At 44.2% G+C, this 15,397-nt stretch overlaps 1 protein-coding gene across 2 annotated transcripts in view; it reads right to left on the reverse strand.

Annotated features, from left to right (window-relative positions):
• SEMA3D (semaphorin 3D) overlaps positions 1–15,397 on the reverse strand; it is a 378,418-nt gene that overhangs the window by 113,026 nt on the left and 249,995 nt on the right. For both annotated transcript variants that reach the window (XM_069627821.1, XM_069627822.1), the window contains exons 4-7: positions 14,916–14,978; positions 8,051–8,170; positions 7,107–7,200; positions 820–948 (exon numbers count right to left, since the gene is read on the reverse strand). In XM_069627821.1, coding sequence (XP_069483922.1) covers positions 820–948; positions 7,107–7,200; positions 8,051–8,170; positions 14,916–14,978 — 406 coding nt within the window. The remainder of the gene's footprint in view (positions 1–819; positions 949–7,106; positions 7,201–8,050; positions 8,171–14,915; positions 14,979–15,397) is intronic.

The following is a 15,397-nucleotide window of genomic DNA, read 5'->3' on the forward strand; positions in this document are numbered from 1 at the left end:
TTTGGTCAGGATGTGTACTGGCTTCTGGCCCATTAACAGCTGATATAGCCCAATGGTGCTCGTGGGCCCCATTTAATGCATTCTGAGATACACTGATTTAAATACAATGTGTGTTCAGTGGAGCTTGCCTCGGACATTGGTATAATCTCACATGCCGCCACATTGCTTAAGCTACAGCACGCCTTGGCTCTTTAGCGCCTGCGTTGCAGTATTACTAGACATAGTTACATGTTTTCTTAAAAAATCATCCAGTGTCATGTTTTCGAATGTTATTCTAATAATCTACAAGCATATGAATTCTGAACCTAATGTCACACTTTGGCTCGCCAGATGTTTGGGACTAATGGTCAGGGATTCATGGGAGTTGTAGTCCAAAGCGTCTGGAGAGCCGTAGGTTGCTGATCCCAGAATGCAACATACAGCAATAAAAACTAAGGGTGCAGGCCAGCATTATGCGCCAGACCCTCTTTAGGTTAAGAGCACACTAACTAGAACAATTGATAAAAGAGAGAAAGCAAATATGTAATACAATCCAGGCACAGTTTCATTTTCAGTATCGAGTCAGCTGTAGTTTTTCAAATTAGGCAACAGGAACACTCGTACTAAACCCAATATTTTAAAATATTTGTTTTTGATAGAAAGTACTTCTTATGCACTGTATAACCACTTTCTTCTTACCGCCAAAACACTCCATATTGGCCCAAAAATGTGCCAAGTGCCCCAGACCTGATAAACAACAACAGCTGCACAGAACAGGACATACATTCATTCAGTCAATTAAAGTAAATGAGACAAGTCATTACATGTTTAGTCTCCTACCATTAAGCCAATAGTGTTCAGAAATGTCAGTTCGTATGTAATGATGATCGCGTGGCGGTCCAATGGAACGTGTGAATGCCGCGTCTTTGCCAAGAAAATCTGAAGCCGTCCCTGCGAACAGATACCCATCTGCAAATGCAAAAGTAACACAGAACATCCAGATGTCATAACTCAGTTACAGAATGCATTCCACAAGCACATGCCTGCTTTAGCATGTCATTCCTGTGCTCTTCCATGCCAGCCTCAATGAGATTTACAAGGTATGCTATTGCAGCGTGTGATGTCAGGGCAGATAGCTCACGGGCTAAGCGCTCGCCTCAGACATGGGGTCAGCCCACATTTTGCAAGTTTGGATCCTGGGGTGGAGCCAACTCAGCAGTTCATTATTCTGAGGCCAATACATTCTGTGTGCTATTACTTTGGCTAATCTCATCTGCTACCACTGCTCTTAGAGGCCCAAGGAATCTGCCATGAAGCACTAGACAAGAACACAGAATGTGATAATAGTGATAATAGTTCTGCTCCCGTCTTCCCACGGACACACATACATAAATAATTAAGTATGAGCTAATGTCTCTTCAGTTGCCACGTTGTCTATATGTTATGTATTAGCATAATGGACCTAAAACATTTGACCTAAAACATTTGATCGAATTTTGTTTACTTTTTTTTCGGTCGAATTTCACTATATATATATATGGGGTCGATAAGGGTATAGTTTAGGTTAAGGGGAAGTGTGGGGGGTTTGCAGGGATCTCCCCCCGCATTTTGGACCAAAATAAGGTCAAATACATTGGATCAAATGTGATTAGGTCCAATATTTTAGGTCAAATAGACCCAAACCAGATGTTAATGTGAAGCTTTTAATCATACAGCTATTAAGCCTGTGCCTTTGGAATTCATAAATAATACGATTATATTTCTTAGCAAACCAATGCATTGCTTTGGTGTTCCACCAGTCTACAGACTGTAGGCCATGAACCGATCAAGGCCACGTTTGGACCAGTTAAAATCTCCACATTCATTAAGTTTTGAAATCGGATATCCTGAAAGATGAAGACAACCAATGTTAGAATTGTGTTGAACAACATACACGTGTTCTCTAGTCTCAAACTCAGCCGGAGGGTCTTCAATGCTTTCCTAGTTGAATTGGGGGCGGGGGGGGGGTGTATTATTTATTGAAAGCTGCCGCGCCATTTCCACTAGAAATGATGTACATAGATATCCACCGAGGTGACAGAATCGGTGGCGGATTAGAGTGCCTTTCCAGTACAATGACGGCGACTGGTACTCGTAACCAGTTGTTGACGAGGTCAGGTCATGGGAAATGTTAACTAAGGCTGTTTAACTATAGCAGACAACTGTCCAAATGCAGTTTGGATACATAGGGCCCGATTCAAGGAATATTTGCCCGGTTCAAAGTGACTTTGCACTGCCGACACAAACCCTGATTCATGGAACTGTGTAAAGTGTGTTTCTTGATGGCAAAGTCATTTTGTACTGTAGAAATGACTCTGCCCGGACTTTACCCGGCAGAAATACACTTTGCACGGTTCCATGAATCAGGGTCTGTGTCGGCAGTGCAAATTCACTTTGAACCGGGCAACTATTCCATGAATCGGTCACTTAGTCTAGAAAATATTCCTGATTTGCCAGCAACACGATATTTGGTGATACGGCTTATTCTAAAATAGCGGCCTTTGTCCACAGAAACAATGCTACGATTCACGCAAGCACTTGCCGCTATGATAAAGGATTGCTTACTCGCTTGACAGATATTCAACTGACCCATAATCCCTGCTTTGGGGAACCTGCGTTGACAGGAAGCACTCAGCACTCAGCACTCGTCGTCGCCGTCAGCTATTACACTGCGCGGCATTCCAGCGATCAGTTCTGAGGCAACCTTCTAGAACAAGAATTTCAGAAATTGTAGGCTTATGGTATTTGCATGTGCCGAACACTATCCTCTTACTCGCATATGTGTTGCCTTATTAAAGGTTTGATATTATGTTACGCAAGCTCTGAATTGTTACATCTACACTAAATGTTATAAGCCTCTGTGTTGTCAGCAGTTTATATATTTTTAATGGAAACATTTTCACAAATTGAAATATTAGAATTCAATGCAAAAATATTCTATCAGTACCTTGTGAACATTGGATGGATGAAGATATCTAACCATCCATCAAAAAGTGTTTGATTAATGGTGTCCTCGTGAGATGCCGGCCACTAGGTGTCGCGTTTCGCAGTGTTTCCCCCAGAGTAGAATGTGTTTGTCTTAGAGGAATTCCCCATCAACCCCCTGCGAGCTAATTTCAGGTGCAGCATTATGATTAATGTCCCACAGCTGGAGCGCATGCACGCAATGCTTCTATGGACAGTGGCGCAGAGTTGACGTGCGCGCAAATAGCCATCTCAGCCCCTCTCATGCCACAGCTTTTGGACCTTTGCTACTATAGAATTGAAAAATAGTACATCAGAAATATTTCAAAATAATGGGTGCCACTGTCCCAAAGACAGTTTGTATCCTTCTGGAGTGCTGTTTAGGGAAAACCTCCCCAATCTGGGGTAAGTGGGGGCACTAGAAAAGGCGGGACACTGTGCTTGACCCGGTGATCATGGGATTGTACTGCTGCGTGTGACAGGGTTTGCTTGGGACGGTGCCCTGCAGTCCCTCGTTAGGTTTTTGTCTGTTTTTGGGTGCGAAACCTTTAGCACATGTGCTGGGCGTTGTGGATAGTCAGAGAGTGTGATCTCTACAATAATAATGAAAAGATTAATAGTTGAGTTTGTGCAACCTATATTTATTTGTATAGCCGACATGTTTCGACCCTCTTGGGTCCTCTTCAAGGCTAATCAATCTACATTAAAATATTACAAAGAGGGGAATCACCTGGATAGTGCGTGTTCAAACAGTGTGGGCCAGTCCCATGTGATGAGCCCGGTGTACTGTGCACATGATTAATAGTGAGCCGTATGGTGCATGTTTCACATTAGAGAAATATTAATTAAGCACACAAAATGTATTACAGTCATGTTTCATGACAACCACATTGGTGTTTGTAAGCACTTATGGTAACAATATTTATGATAACATTCAATTTCCATCAAATTATCACTTTCAATGTTTCTTTACTCCAATCTCTCTCTGTTCCACAGCCCTGGTTTACTCCCCTGCCAGGGTTGGTATTTGTCACTGGTTTTTCTAGGGATCGTGCTCCCCCTTGTGATAAATTGGGAATTGCCTTTTGTCCACGGGTCGGAGACCCCCTTGATGGATTACAATGGTATCTCTCCTCACTCTGTCTTCACAACATGGTCCTGGTTCACTCTCCTGCCAAGGCCTATGAATGTTCTTCACATTCACAAAGTTTGTACTCTCCCCATGTGTGGCGTTTGGTTGTCTGCACCAGGTATTAGGCCCTCTCTTCTTGGGTCTTTTGCCCCAGTAAGCATTCCTTTCTTCCCTCAGGTTGCGTTGCCTGTGTCCTCTGGGTCTCCCCAACCTTCCGACTGTTGGGCCTTGGCCTCATCACTCCAGTTGTTCACGGGTTTACCAGGAGTCGGGATGACTTCTCCAGCTCTGCAGTCTTTCACGTGCCATTGCAGCAAGTTGCCTCTCCGTCAGTGTCTCCAGGGCAGCCCCAGTAAACAGCAGGTACGTCTCATCCTCCCTGCTTCGCACCTTGTGTTGTGTGTCTCCCACGGGTCTGACTCTCCTCTGTGCTACGTCGGATTCTTTCTCCATGCTGCAAAGTTCTCGGTCAATAATCAATGGGATCCAAGACACAATCCTTTCCTTCCTGCTGGAACTTTTAATGACAGGCAGACAATTACATTAAGATAAGGACTAGAACGTATTCCATTGTTCTTGCGAGTAATCCTTATTGCTCGCGTCCTCTTCCTCAGCACAGTACTGCCATCAGTTGCTAGCTGAGCATCCTTTTCTCCAGTGGATTTTACTGGAGCAGCATGACAACAGTAATTTTGGTACTGGTTGAAGGGTACAGAGAAGTGGTTTGAGTAAAGGTGTGAGGGTTAAAGGGATACTGTGATCTCCCTCTGTTGCCACTGTCCTCAATGAGATCCATCCTCCCCATGAGATCCTCCCGCTTAGCATCACCCCCACGGGGGCTGTCAGGTAACGGCCTCACCACCCTGGCCTCATGGGGGTGGGTTTCCCATCTAAAACAGTGACAATTCCTTGGGATTCGTCACAAAGGGTATAGTGATATGCCTCACTCTAGGAGCTTGAAGGACCAAGAGAGAGAAGAATGCAGTAAAAAGGGTACAGTGATACCCCCTCACTCCAGGAGCATCAAGGAGCAGTAAAGTGTTGAATGTAGAAGAAAGGGTATAGTGATACGCCTCACTCCAGGAGCATCATGGACCAGGAAGGGGTAGAAAGCACAAAAAAGGGTATAGTGATACGCCACACTCCAGGGGAATCATGGACCAGGAAAGGGTAGAATGCAGAAAAAAGGGTATAGTGATATGCCTCAGTCCAGGTGGATCATGGACCAGTAAAGAGTAGAATGCAGAAGAAAGGGTATAGTGATATTCCTCACTCCAGGAGCATCATGGACTAGGAAAGGGTAGAATGCAGAAAAAAGGGTATAGTGATATTCCTCACTCCCGGGGCATCAAGGACCAGGAAAGGGTAGAATGCAGAAGAAAGGGTATAGTGATATTCCTCACTCCCGGGGCATCATGGACCAGGAAAGGGTAGAAAGCACAAAAAAGGGTATAGTGATACGTCTCAGTCCAGGGGCATCATGGACCAGGAAAGGGTAGAATGCAGAAAAAAGGGTATAGTGATACGCCTCAGTCCAGGGGCATCCTGGAACAGGAAAGGGTAGAATGCAGAAAAAAAGGTTATAGTGATACGGCACACTCCAGGAGCATCATGGACCAGGAAAGGGTAGAACGCAGAAAAAAAGGGTATAGTGATACGCCTCAGTCCAGGGGCATCATGGACCAGGAAAGGGTAGAACGCAGAAAAAAAGGGTATAGTGATACGCCTCAGTCCAGGGGCATCATGGACCAGGAAAGGGTAGAATGCAGTTAAAAAGGGTATAGTGATACGCCTCAGTCCAGGGGCATCATGGATCAGGAAAGGGTAAAATGCAGTAAAAGAGGGTATAGTGATACGTCTCACTCCAGGGGCATCAAGGACCAGGAAAGGGTAGAATGCAGTACAAAAGGGAATATGATATGGCATTTGTAACGCGCCTATACACAAGTGTTTCAAGGCGCGACATGGCAGGGAGGGGGGAACAAGGGGAAGACAGACAACGATCCTACTAGGCCAGGTGTCATTCAGACCGCGCAAGTGCAGGGGTAGGGGGAAGGGAAAAAGTGCAAGGGGGAGGGGGGGGGTGCAGTACAAATAAGTAGAATAGAAATAAAATAATAAATAAATAGGGCCAGCTGGTGGCAAGTGCAAGGTAAGTGCAGACAAGTGCTGGGAAAGGGGGGGCTGTAGGGATACAGAGACAGTCCCTCAGTGCAAGGGTTGCCAGGGAGGCAGTGCAAGAATAGAGTGGCTGTGCCCAGGACCGAGGTCGGTGAGAGTGGCCCAGTTGCAGATTCAGTCGAGAATTTAGCAGGGGAGAGGGAGAGAGAAAGCAGAAGCAAAGAGGATATATAGTGATATACGCCTCAGTCCAGGGGCATCATGGACCAGGAAAGAGTAGAATGCAGTAAAAAAGGGTAGAGTGATAGATAGAACTTCCTCCAGGTGCATCAAAGGCTGGGAAAGAGTACTCCGAGTGCAGTACACTTTGGCCCAGCGAACACCTGGATGCGGAACCTAGTTTACAGTGTGGTGGGCTTTGTCTTTGACATTTCTCGGCACAGCCAGTGGGAGCCCTAGATGTAAAGCACTATATCATGCAGCGCACCAAGGTGGTGTCTGGGACGCGCAGCTGCATAACGCAATAGGGCAGTGTCACATGTTTGGTGTTGGGCGCATACATGTAAAGCAATATATAGCAGAGTATGGGATTCTATGTTTGGGACACCCAGGCGTAGAAACACAGTTTAGCCCGACACAACACTCCTTATACATGGTACCAAGAGAAAACGTCTGGATGCAGGGCACAATATTGATTAAATTGGTTATTGAGAATTATTGGCCTAGCTTACATTAATCTCAGGCTGCATGATATCTTTGTTACAAATGTGTACATCTGTGTAGTCAATGTCACAGAGGACATTGTAGTGTTCAGAAGAAATATTTAAATGCGCACCAAAAATGAAGTTTTGCAGCATAAGTCAGCTCTTACCTGTCATTATGGAAGCAAAGGGTGGTTGCGGATCAAAGGGGCATTTCAGCCTGCCAGACTCCAGGCTGCTCGTGTCTAGCCGGAAAGCGCTTTCCTGCGAATAAATGGGCATTTGTTAGAATGTGGTGCAGCATTTTGTTGAAAATGAAAGATGGCTGCTGAGGCTGTCAACGCCAACTTCCCTATCACGTGATCAACGACATGCAATTGACCGCGGGCGCACAACGCCTCTAAGCTCGTGAAGATCCAAACTAAAAGAGACCATGAAGCCAATTTATGATGTAAGTAGCGCCTTGACTAGTAGAAGTCAGCTGCCCCCTCTGCAATCTGACATATATTACAAAGGGAATATATTTATTCAGAAACTATCCCAGTGCAAAGACCAATTAATTGTAGCTTTTCCTTCCAAATACAATAAGGGTTTAACAGCGGTATCCGTCTAATGTGTATTTTGGACAAAGAGGGGTGGGGGGTATTAACGATACACATTATATAGTCCCACGGCGAGTTCCACACCGCGTCTATGATAACCTTGAACAACTGTATGTGGTGTTTCTTGGCATAGCGGGTAGGGCGGACACGGTCCGTCCATCCTTCCTGGAAGGTGGAGCGTACCACAGTGATAACCACCCAAACAAGATGAAAGGGCAGGAAAAGCGAAGAGGAAACAAACCTGGGGAAGTCAGAACATCTGGACTCAAATATATTCATCACATCATGAATCTTTGGAAAATATGACTCCAGGGTCTTTTTATATGAACTCTGAGTCGGCCAAAGGATACGAAAGGGATACTCTGATACACATCAGATGTGTGAACACTAGAATGTACATGCCTATTAAAAGTACAGAGCTATTCGTCTGTTTATGCAAAGAAAAGGCAGACTTATTGTAGGACCCCTGTCTTTCCACGCTAGGCATGCATGAGGAACGCGGTGGAGAGTACCTCGGATTCTGTTCCTAGTTCGACGTAACCACAGAGGGGGTGGAAGGCCCCAGTGCCGCAAGCGAAGGCGTGGGTCTTGTTGTAGTGCTGCAGAACTTTGATGAAATTGCCGCACTCTGTCTATTGTAAAGAGTGAGAAAGGATCAACACACATTCAAATATTCAATTTCTTACTTATGAAGTGAGTTGTCAGACAGCAACAAACTAAATAAAGATTTTAAAATCAATTATTTCATATTTGAACTATCATGTGTTCATTTTTAGAACTTAATAGCAGATTTTTTTTCACACGTTTGTGTACCTCAACCTTTAAAATTTGTATTAGAGCACACCAATGGAGCATTTGTCTTCTGCAAATGTTGGCTCCCCAGATGTTTTAGACTACAACTCCCATCAGCCACCGCCAACATAGCCAATGGTGAGAAGGCATAAGATTTGTAGTCCAAAACATCTGCAGAGGCGAAGGTTGCAGACGTTTGGAAATAAAAATAAAATACTTTATTTGTATAAAATATGTTGATTATAACTCAATTCACAAATTTAAATGGCTGACATGACAAAACATATAAACGGACTAAAAACACTAATTTAGATATATAAAAAAAAATACAAAAAATAAAACATATTAACCATTGTTCCTACTGGGTTACTTTTCTTAAATACCAACTGTAGGGGAATAACACAAAAATCATGGTTTTCTGTTGTAATTGCAACAACAGTTTTGGAAACACTTAGAAGTATGTGTGCAGTTAAAAAGGTGAGAGGTACTTAATTATACCCAGAATTGCTTGCTGAGTAGGTGCATGCTGACTTGCAGCAAGTGCATGTATAGCATGGTCCATGATCCATGACACATGTTTTGTATCTGTTTGCTGCCATGCTTACTCTGGCTGCACAGTTATACCGTTTGGCAAGTCAAGTGTTTTTCATATGTGAAAAATGTGCAACCCAGGGCATGCCTGGCCAACTGCACTGTGGGCGAGTGCGAGTGCGCGGTGGTCCGGATGCTGGCGCGGCAAGACTAACCTCATCCTGAGGGATGTTATTGTGACTGCATTGCAACAAGGACAGGCTTGGAGCAGACATGCCAAGAAATGCTTGTAAATGAATGTTAAATATTGTGGGGTTAGGCTCCCCAGTTTACAGTCGTTCTGTTACACCAATGGTTAGATGTCGTGTATTCAACATTTCAGCCGAAATATATAGGTATACTGCGTATACAGAGGTCTGCTACAATGTGTACCTCTTATGGTCGTTTCATGCAGCATTTGGAAAAAAGTGTGTTTAAAAAAAAACAAAAAATGATGAACACTCTTAACAACCAACAGGCAAACTGAAGAAGTAGTACACCACAAAAAAAGTACAAACAGCATTTATGAGTGAAAGACTGTTTTGGCGCAGGACCTCAATAAGTGCATTTATCCTCAATGTCCAAGTAAACTTTGAGCATCTGAAGTCTGGAGAAGTGAACATTTGAATCCAAAGTCCATTGTATTTATACTTTATTTTACGACTGGAAATGCGTCTGAATTTGCCGCCACTTCAGATTTGGTTTGAATCTAGTGTGATCAGAAATATAACCGGACTCTGTCTTGCATCTCACTCACTCACTTGCATCTTGTGTTGTTACAGTCTCCAGTCCACCGTCTGGAGGAGAACATTCACGTTGCCTTCTCCGTCCTCTTTGGCTACCGCCAAACACCGACTCCTTCGAGGATGGCTATCCACGCGTAACTTCTCCTAAACCCACACAAGGCTTGCAGACTGTCTGCCTCCATTTCTCAACACCTCCCCCTGGTCCTCTGTGCTAATCAGCTATAATCAGCCTTTCGGTCCCTCGCCCCCTTGTGCTACCTTATGCATCTGTGCCTTCTCTCTACCTGCTGTGCACCACTGGAAACCATCAAATCCATCCCCGCAATGCCAGCCTCAAAGATGGTCTAAGACATGTGCAGAAGACACTCAGAGGGTCGTGTTTGAGCTAATAGGGTTCTTCCCCGGCTCCAAAGTATCATCACACTAGAATTGGGCAGGCATCCTCTAAATTTCAATTATGTTTAATAAAAACGTGCAAGCAGTCATTCAGAGAGGACGGTGATTCTACAGTTCTTTGGTTTTAGATCATGAAATCAACAGGGTTACAAGAGGAAGGAAAAGGAGGACAGAGAGCAGCAGCTCACTTGCCCTTCCTAAGCCCACCTGGCCTTAGGGAACGCTGGTGCACCACCTGACTAAAAATGGATAGGTCAAGAACAATAGAAATGCAACCAGTCTTTTGTTCTCCGATCTTCGTTTCTCAGCTGAAGCGGTATTAGTATTGGCATACCAGATTTTGCAATAAGGTTACCTATATTGCTGCAGCCAGGTCAGTAATGTCTACAGACTACCTCTTTTGCTTTTTAATTTTCAGTTTCGGGTCATGGACACTCTCAGCGGGGCAGTTATGTCAATTTCTGTGCTAGATCGTTCATTCCTGTGTGCATGTCTTGCTCGCTGCAGGCACCACCTCTCCCTTAAATTGAAGCCCCTCTCCCATATCCCTCCCTTCCCCAGCCCACACCCTCTCCTTTCCACTCCAATTGTACTTGCTGGTATACTATAGATACAATATTTAATGAACGAACTGCAGATACTCCTTGGTGACCCTCTCTCTGGAATATAATGTCTTGTATGTTATATCCCTCCTTTCTGTACCCTCATGCAATGATACAGACAGTATGTGGCTTGGCGGCAACCAAAGGTTTGGTCTGGCTGCAGCTTCAAGGGAGACCTGCCACTTTAATCAGGAATTACAGAGAGCTCAATTAACCAAAGAGAAACTTTGATCCACAGCAGGCAGGAAGATGGGTGGTACTTAGTAGTACATGTTTTCACCCCTTAATATTTCCTGTTGCAAAGCACTCTGATTATGACCTCACGCTTACAAGAGATTGCTGGTGAGGACCCAAAATTGGTTATTTAAGGTAGGCATAGCCTACACTAGACACCGGGGCCCATTTGGATTTAAAAGAGGGTTGAGCCCCTCCTCTGGGACATCATCTGAAGACTTCGCAAGGAGTAACAAGAAGAACTGATTTGGATCCTGCCTGAAGGTATAGTCTGCCTTACAACTTCCACCAGTGAATGAAGGCCAGGCTTTCGAAGAGGGAAGCAAGATCCCTCCCTTAACATCTCCCAGGGAACAGAGGGAGATACTGAATCCAGAGGACCCTCTAGCAGCTCCAGCACCGGTACTCAGCCTGCACACAGGGTACCCTGTTAGGCCCTGCAGCAAGATTCCTAGGTGGGAAATGCCAGAGAGTCTCTGAACCAAACCAAGGAGAAGGCCGGTGGCTGCAACACTCTCCTCAGCTTTGGGCCATCCACCTTAAAGGATGACACAAGCCCATTGAAGAAGCTAGGAGGAGTGCATCGACAAGCATCAAGCACCAACCAGCACTGAGATAACAATTGCTGACCCTGAGCCACCATGTAGGCTAGTCTGCAGCTGTCCATCCAGCCTCGGTCGCCGAACTGCCTGACACCTGATACCAGCAGCTGTCTCCCATCTTGAACTCTGTTGCAGGAGCTGCAAAGCACGTTGAAACCGACTCGACCCTGTCGAGCATCAAGAACTTCTACAAGGTATTGTGTGGTTCTGTCCCCCTGGCCCTTCTCTGAAGGCGTCTAGTGACATTTTACGACCCATTGCTTCCTTTTGTGTGGACCCAAGTATCCTTGAACTATTGCAATTAATTACTTTTTCAAGTACCCTCCTGTCAGATTGATGGTTTAGAACCTGATGTTCATCCCTGGACCACTAGTGCCCGGGAGGTTGATTCGTCACATTCTGCCCCACCTCTGCATCAATACGGCAAAGGTGAGAGATGCGACTCACTGACACAGCTGTTCCACCCTTATCCCCCACAGGTAAAGCCTTGTTTGGAAACGATGTGAGCTGAAGATGGCAAAAGCATTCAGACTAATGTTGTAACAGAAGAAAAGCATGCACTAGACACAAAACAAATATGCATTCCACATGAAGAACATGAAGAATAGGTAATATATCCATGTGGACATTAAGCAAATTAACATAACATCCACAGACATAAAGAACACCAACATGACCAATGTATAAAGTGAATGCAACATCAACGGCACGCAAATATAGCTCACTAATGTAGAAACAAAAGGTCCAGTAAAGCAGACATCTTCTTTAAAATGGAAGCCATAGCACGTCCCTAAATGAGCACAGGCCTCAAAGCCTCGGAAAACCTCAAAAGGCTGAATCCACAGAAATACTAATCTGTGCAGAGCTCACACAGTGCTTGAAACCAGTGTAAAGGAGTGAGTGAAATTAGGGAGGATCAGTATGGCTGAACGAAGGCCCGAGATAGCATTCCCAAGAAACAATCCGTGTACTCTGAGATTAATTAACATTTTATAAGAGCACAACCAGTCTTTGTTAGCCAGGTGCAACAAAACAGTAAGCCAAAATACTTCATGAAGAGTAACTCAACACTGTCCTCAGTGGTAATAGAGAACACAGTACTCTCATTAATATTAGCTGAAATCTCAATAAATCGAAGTTAAATCTATTCCAAACGTGGTCCCGTCGCAAGTGACCTATAATTGGAAAACACTGACCATTCATTGGAAGCAAACAGAGATAGGACACTTGCCATATTCCCTAAATGTACACATAGACACGAGACGCCGTAAAGGCCAAGTATAAAGGTATTGCCCAGGATCATGGCCTGGGAATGAGGGATGGTCACTTTTAATTTGAGTAAGAATTTGTCTTTGCCCTCTCTCCCCCTACTCTATCTCTGGCCCATATCCTGACAACCTGCCAAGTGGCCAAGGTTTGTAAGCAAAGTGCCAACCTATCAAAATCCTTAGAGATATGCCACCCATCAAGTAGTATGCCAACCAACCCCTTGTTGTGAATACAGGGGTGGTTCCAGGTGGCTCCATCAGATATGCGTAACCAAATGAAAATGTTTAACCTGTATAAAATCTAAAATTAGTCTAACCCACTAATCTATCCCTGTTCCCCATTGGTTTGTGCACTGAGATGTTGTTGTGATGTCATTGATGACAAGTTTACTGTGCTTATGCAATTGGTGGTTTAAAAGGTGACAAGATTTCAATGCTTCCTGTTCGACTTTGTTTTCGATGTGATTAAAGTTGGGTTTTGCCATCCACGTTGTCTTCTCCGTCATTGAGCCTGGTTTGGATTAATTCTGCTCTTTCTGGGCTTACCTAGGACGTTAGGGGCCCCTCAACACTGCTCAATTATTCTTCAACCTGCAACATTATAAGGCAGCCTTGTTCAGCACTGTCCTTTTTTCAAAGCTCTTTCCTGAATTCAATAAAAGAACAGCTTGACACTAAACATACCCAACCAAGGGTATGTCCAATTCAGGGTTCACCTAACTATGTGCCTCCAAAACCCCCTTGAGTATTTCCAGTCTGCACGCACAAGCACACAAAAACAGCCCCCTGTATTACGCTCCCCGACCCCCAAACGACAACAGCAACTCTACGATCTATTGCAGGTCCCTCGGGCTCAATGAGAAAATGCCACCATCAGGAATGTGTCTGCTGAAAATATTGCCACAATAATGTCTCGGGAGGATAGCTCAGGGGCTATGCGCTTGCCTTGGAAGCAAGACGACACAGAGCAGCACAGGTTCGATTCCCGGGTCCGGACTTACAATCCTCTGGTATTAAGCGCGCTATAGATAACCAATCATATGAATTCTGCCATCAAAAGTGCCACCAGAGCAACCGCGACTTCAGAACACGATTGCTCCTCACAGCCAACAAAGACACCTTACGTGGTACAGGAATGGGCTCATTGATTTGTCGAACTCCAACTCCGTCATAGTCAGTTAGTGCTGCATGGCGGGGGTTTCCCAAAATTTAGTTTGGAGATATTTTCTCAGGCAACATTCTATTTCTACTGACGTCATTGTGGTCACTTACTCTCTGCATTACCGCAACTTTTGCAGAAACATTTGCACTGGGTACCAACCTTAACTTCCAAGAGGATGAGAACATGTCAAAAGTTTGTCTCTTAAATACCCAACAAACATAATATAGAATTTGTAATGTAAAAACATATGAAATATTGTTTAATAATGTGCTTTAGAATGGTTCACTCATCAATATTGCATTTCTTTATCTCGGGATGATAGCTCAGGGGCAACGTGCTCACCATGGAAACAAGACGACACAAAGTAACACAGGTTCGATCCCCTCGTCTGCGCTTAGAAACCTCAAGTGCATTATAAAAAACCTATCATATCATTTAGTTCATATGCTGAAATTGTGCTTTAAACTTGTAAGCAACACAAGGCCAACATATGTTTTCAACTTGTTCATTTGTTGTCACCTGGTATACATGTTTTTAAAAGTGCATTAATCATAGCACATCACAAAATGTGATCTTTGAAACAGATGTATGTGTTGGCTTTCAGAACTGTGCTTGACACACGAGCACTTGGGAGATAAACATCCTTGACTCGGTCACTGAATGACATCTTGCAATGCTCGCTGAAATCAGACAAGGCAAGGAATCTGTTGACATGTGTGCAGATGGATTCTGGGATGTCTTGGAGCGTGGAAAGCACGAATTTCAGATGTTCAGATAAGAGTCATTAAGTTCTGCTTGTCTAGCCCTGGGGCTCACGATCTCCTGTATAGTCTTTACAATATATTTTAAGACAAACATAAAAAGAAGGTTGGGCTTGTTTCGCAAAGCGTTTTCCAACGGGCACATCCCATATAAAACCCCTGTGCGAATCAGGCCCATTGCGAGTACCATCGACTTATTGACCATAGACGATGCATGTGTGTAAAATGCGCCACGTGTACTTACATGGACGTCTTTCCCAGCTAGTTTGCACAATTCCACTCTGTCTTTCGACGCAGGCCAAGAAACCTGTAAAGCAAAGAAAGGTTCTTACTGGAAATGTTGCTTTATCCACATCCCTACCCTGCTCTCGCTAAAATAATTTTCTTTTTACAATTCTAATTAAATAAATATAAAGCTTCTTTCAAATTATAATTAAAAAAGTAGTCTGCCACATAGTATAGGAATGATATATCACCATATATAAAACTGTGTAAAACTGCAAAGTAGTCTGATTATAATAACAAGAAAACTGCTCAATCTATTTGAAACATGATTTTCTTTGTTCATTCCAGGTGTGGAGTCACCACTCTACAGTAGTGAAATGGCAACACAAGCCAACTATGATAACTGGATGCATTTGTGACTTTGCGGTGCATGACGGCACAGGGCCTGCTGACAGCACCTGTCCCCTTGGTGAAGAAAGACTGTAAGGCAAGTGTGTGTGA

This window comes from Ambystoma mexicanum, chromosome 12 (genome assembly GCF_040938575.1).
Source record: "Ambystoma mexicanum isolate Mex_15411 chromosome 12, UKY_AmexF1_1, whole genome shotgun sequence".
NCBI classification, from domain to species: Eukaryota; Metazoa; Chordata; class Amphibia; order Caudata; family Ambystomatidae; genus Ambystoma; species Ambystoma mexicanum.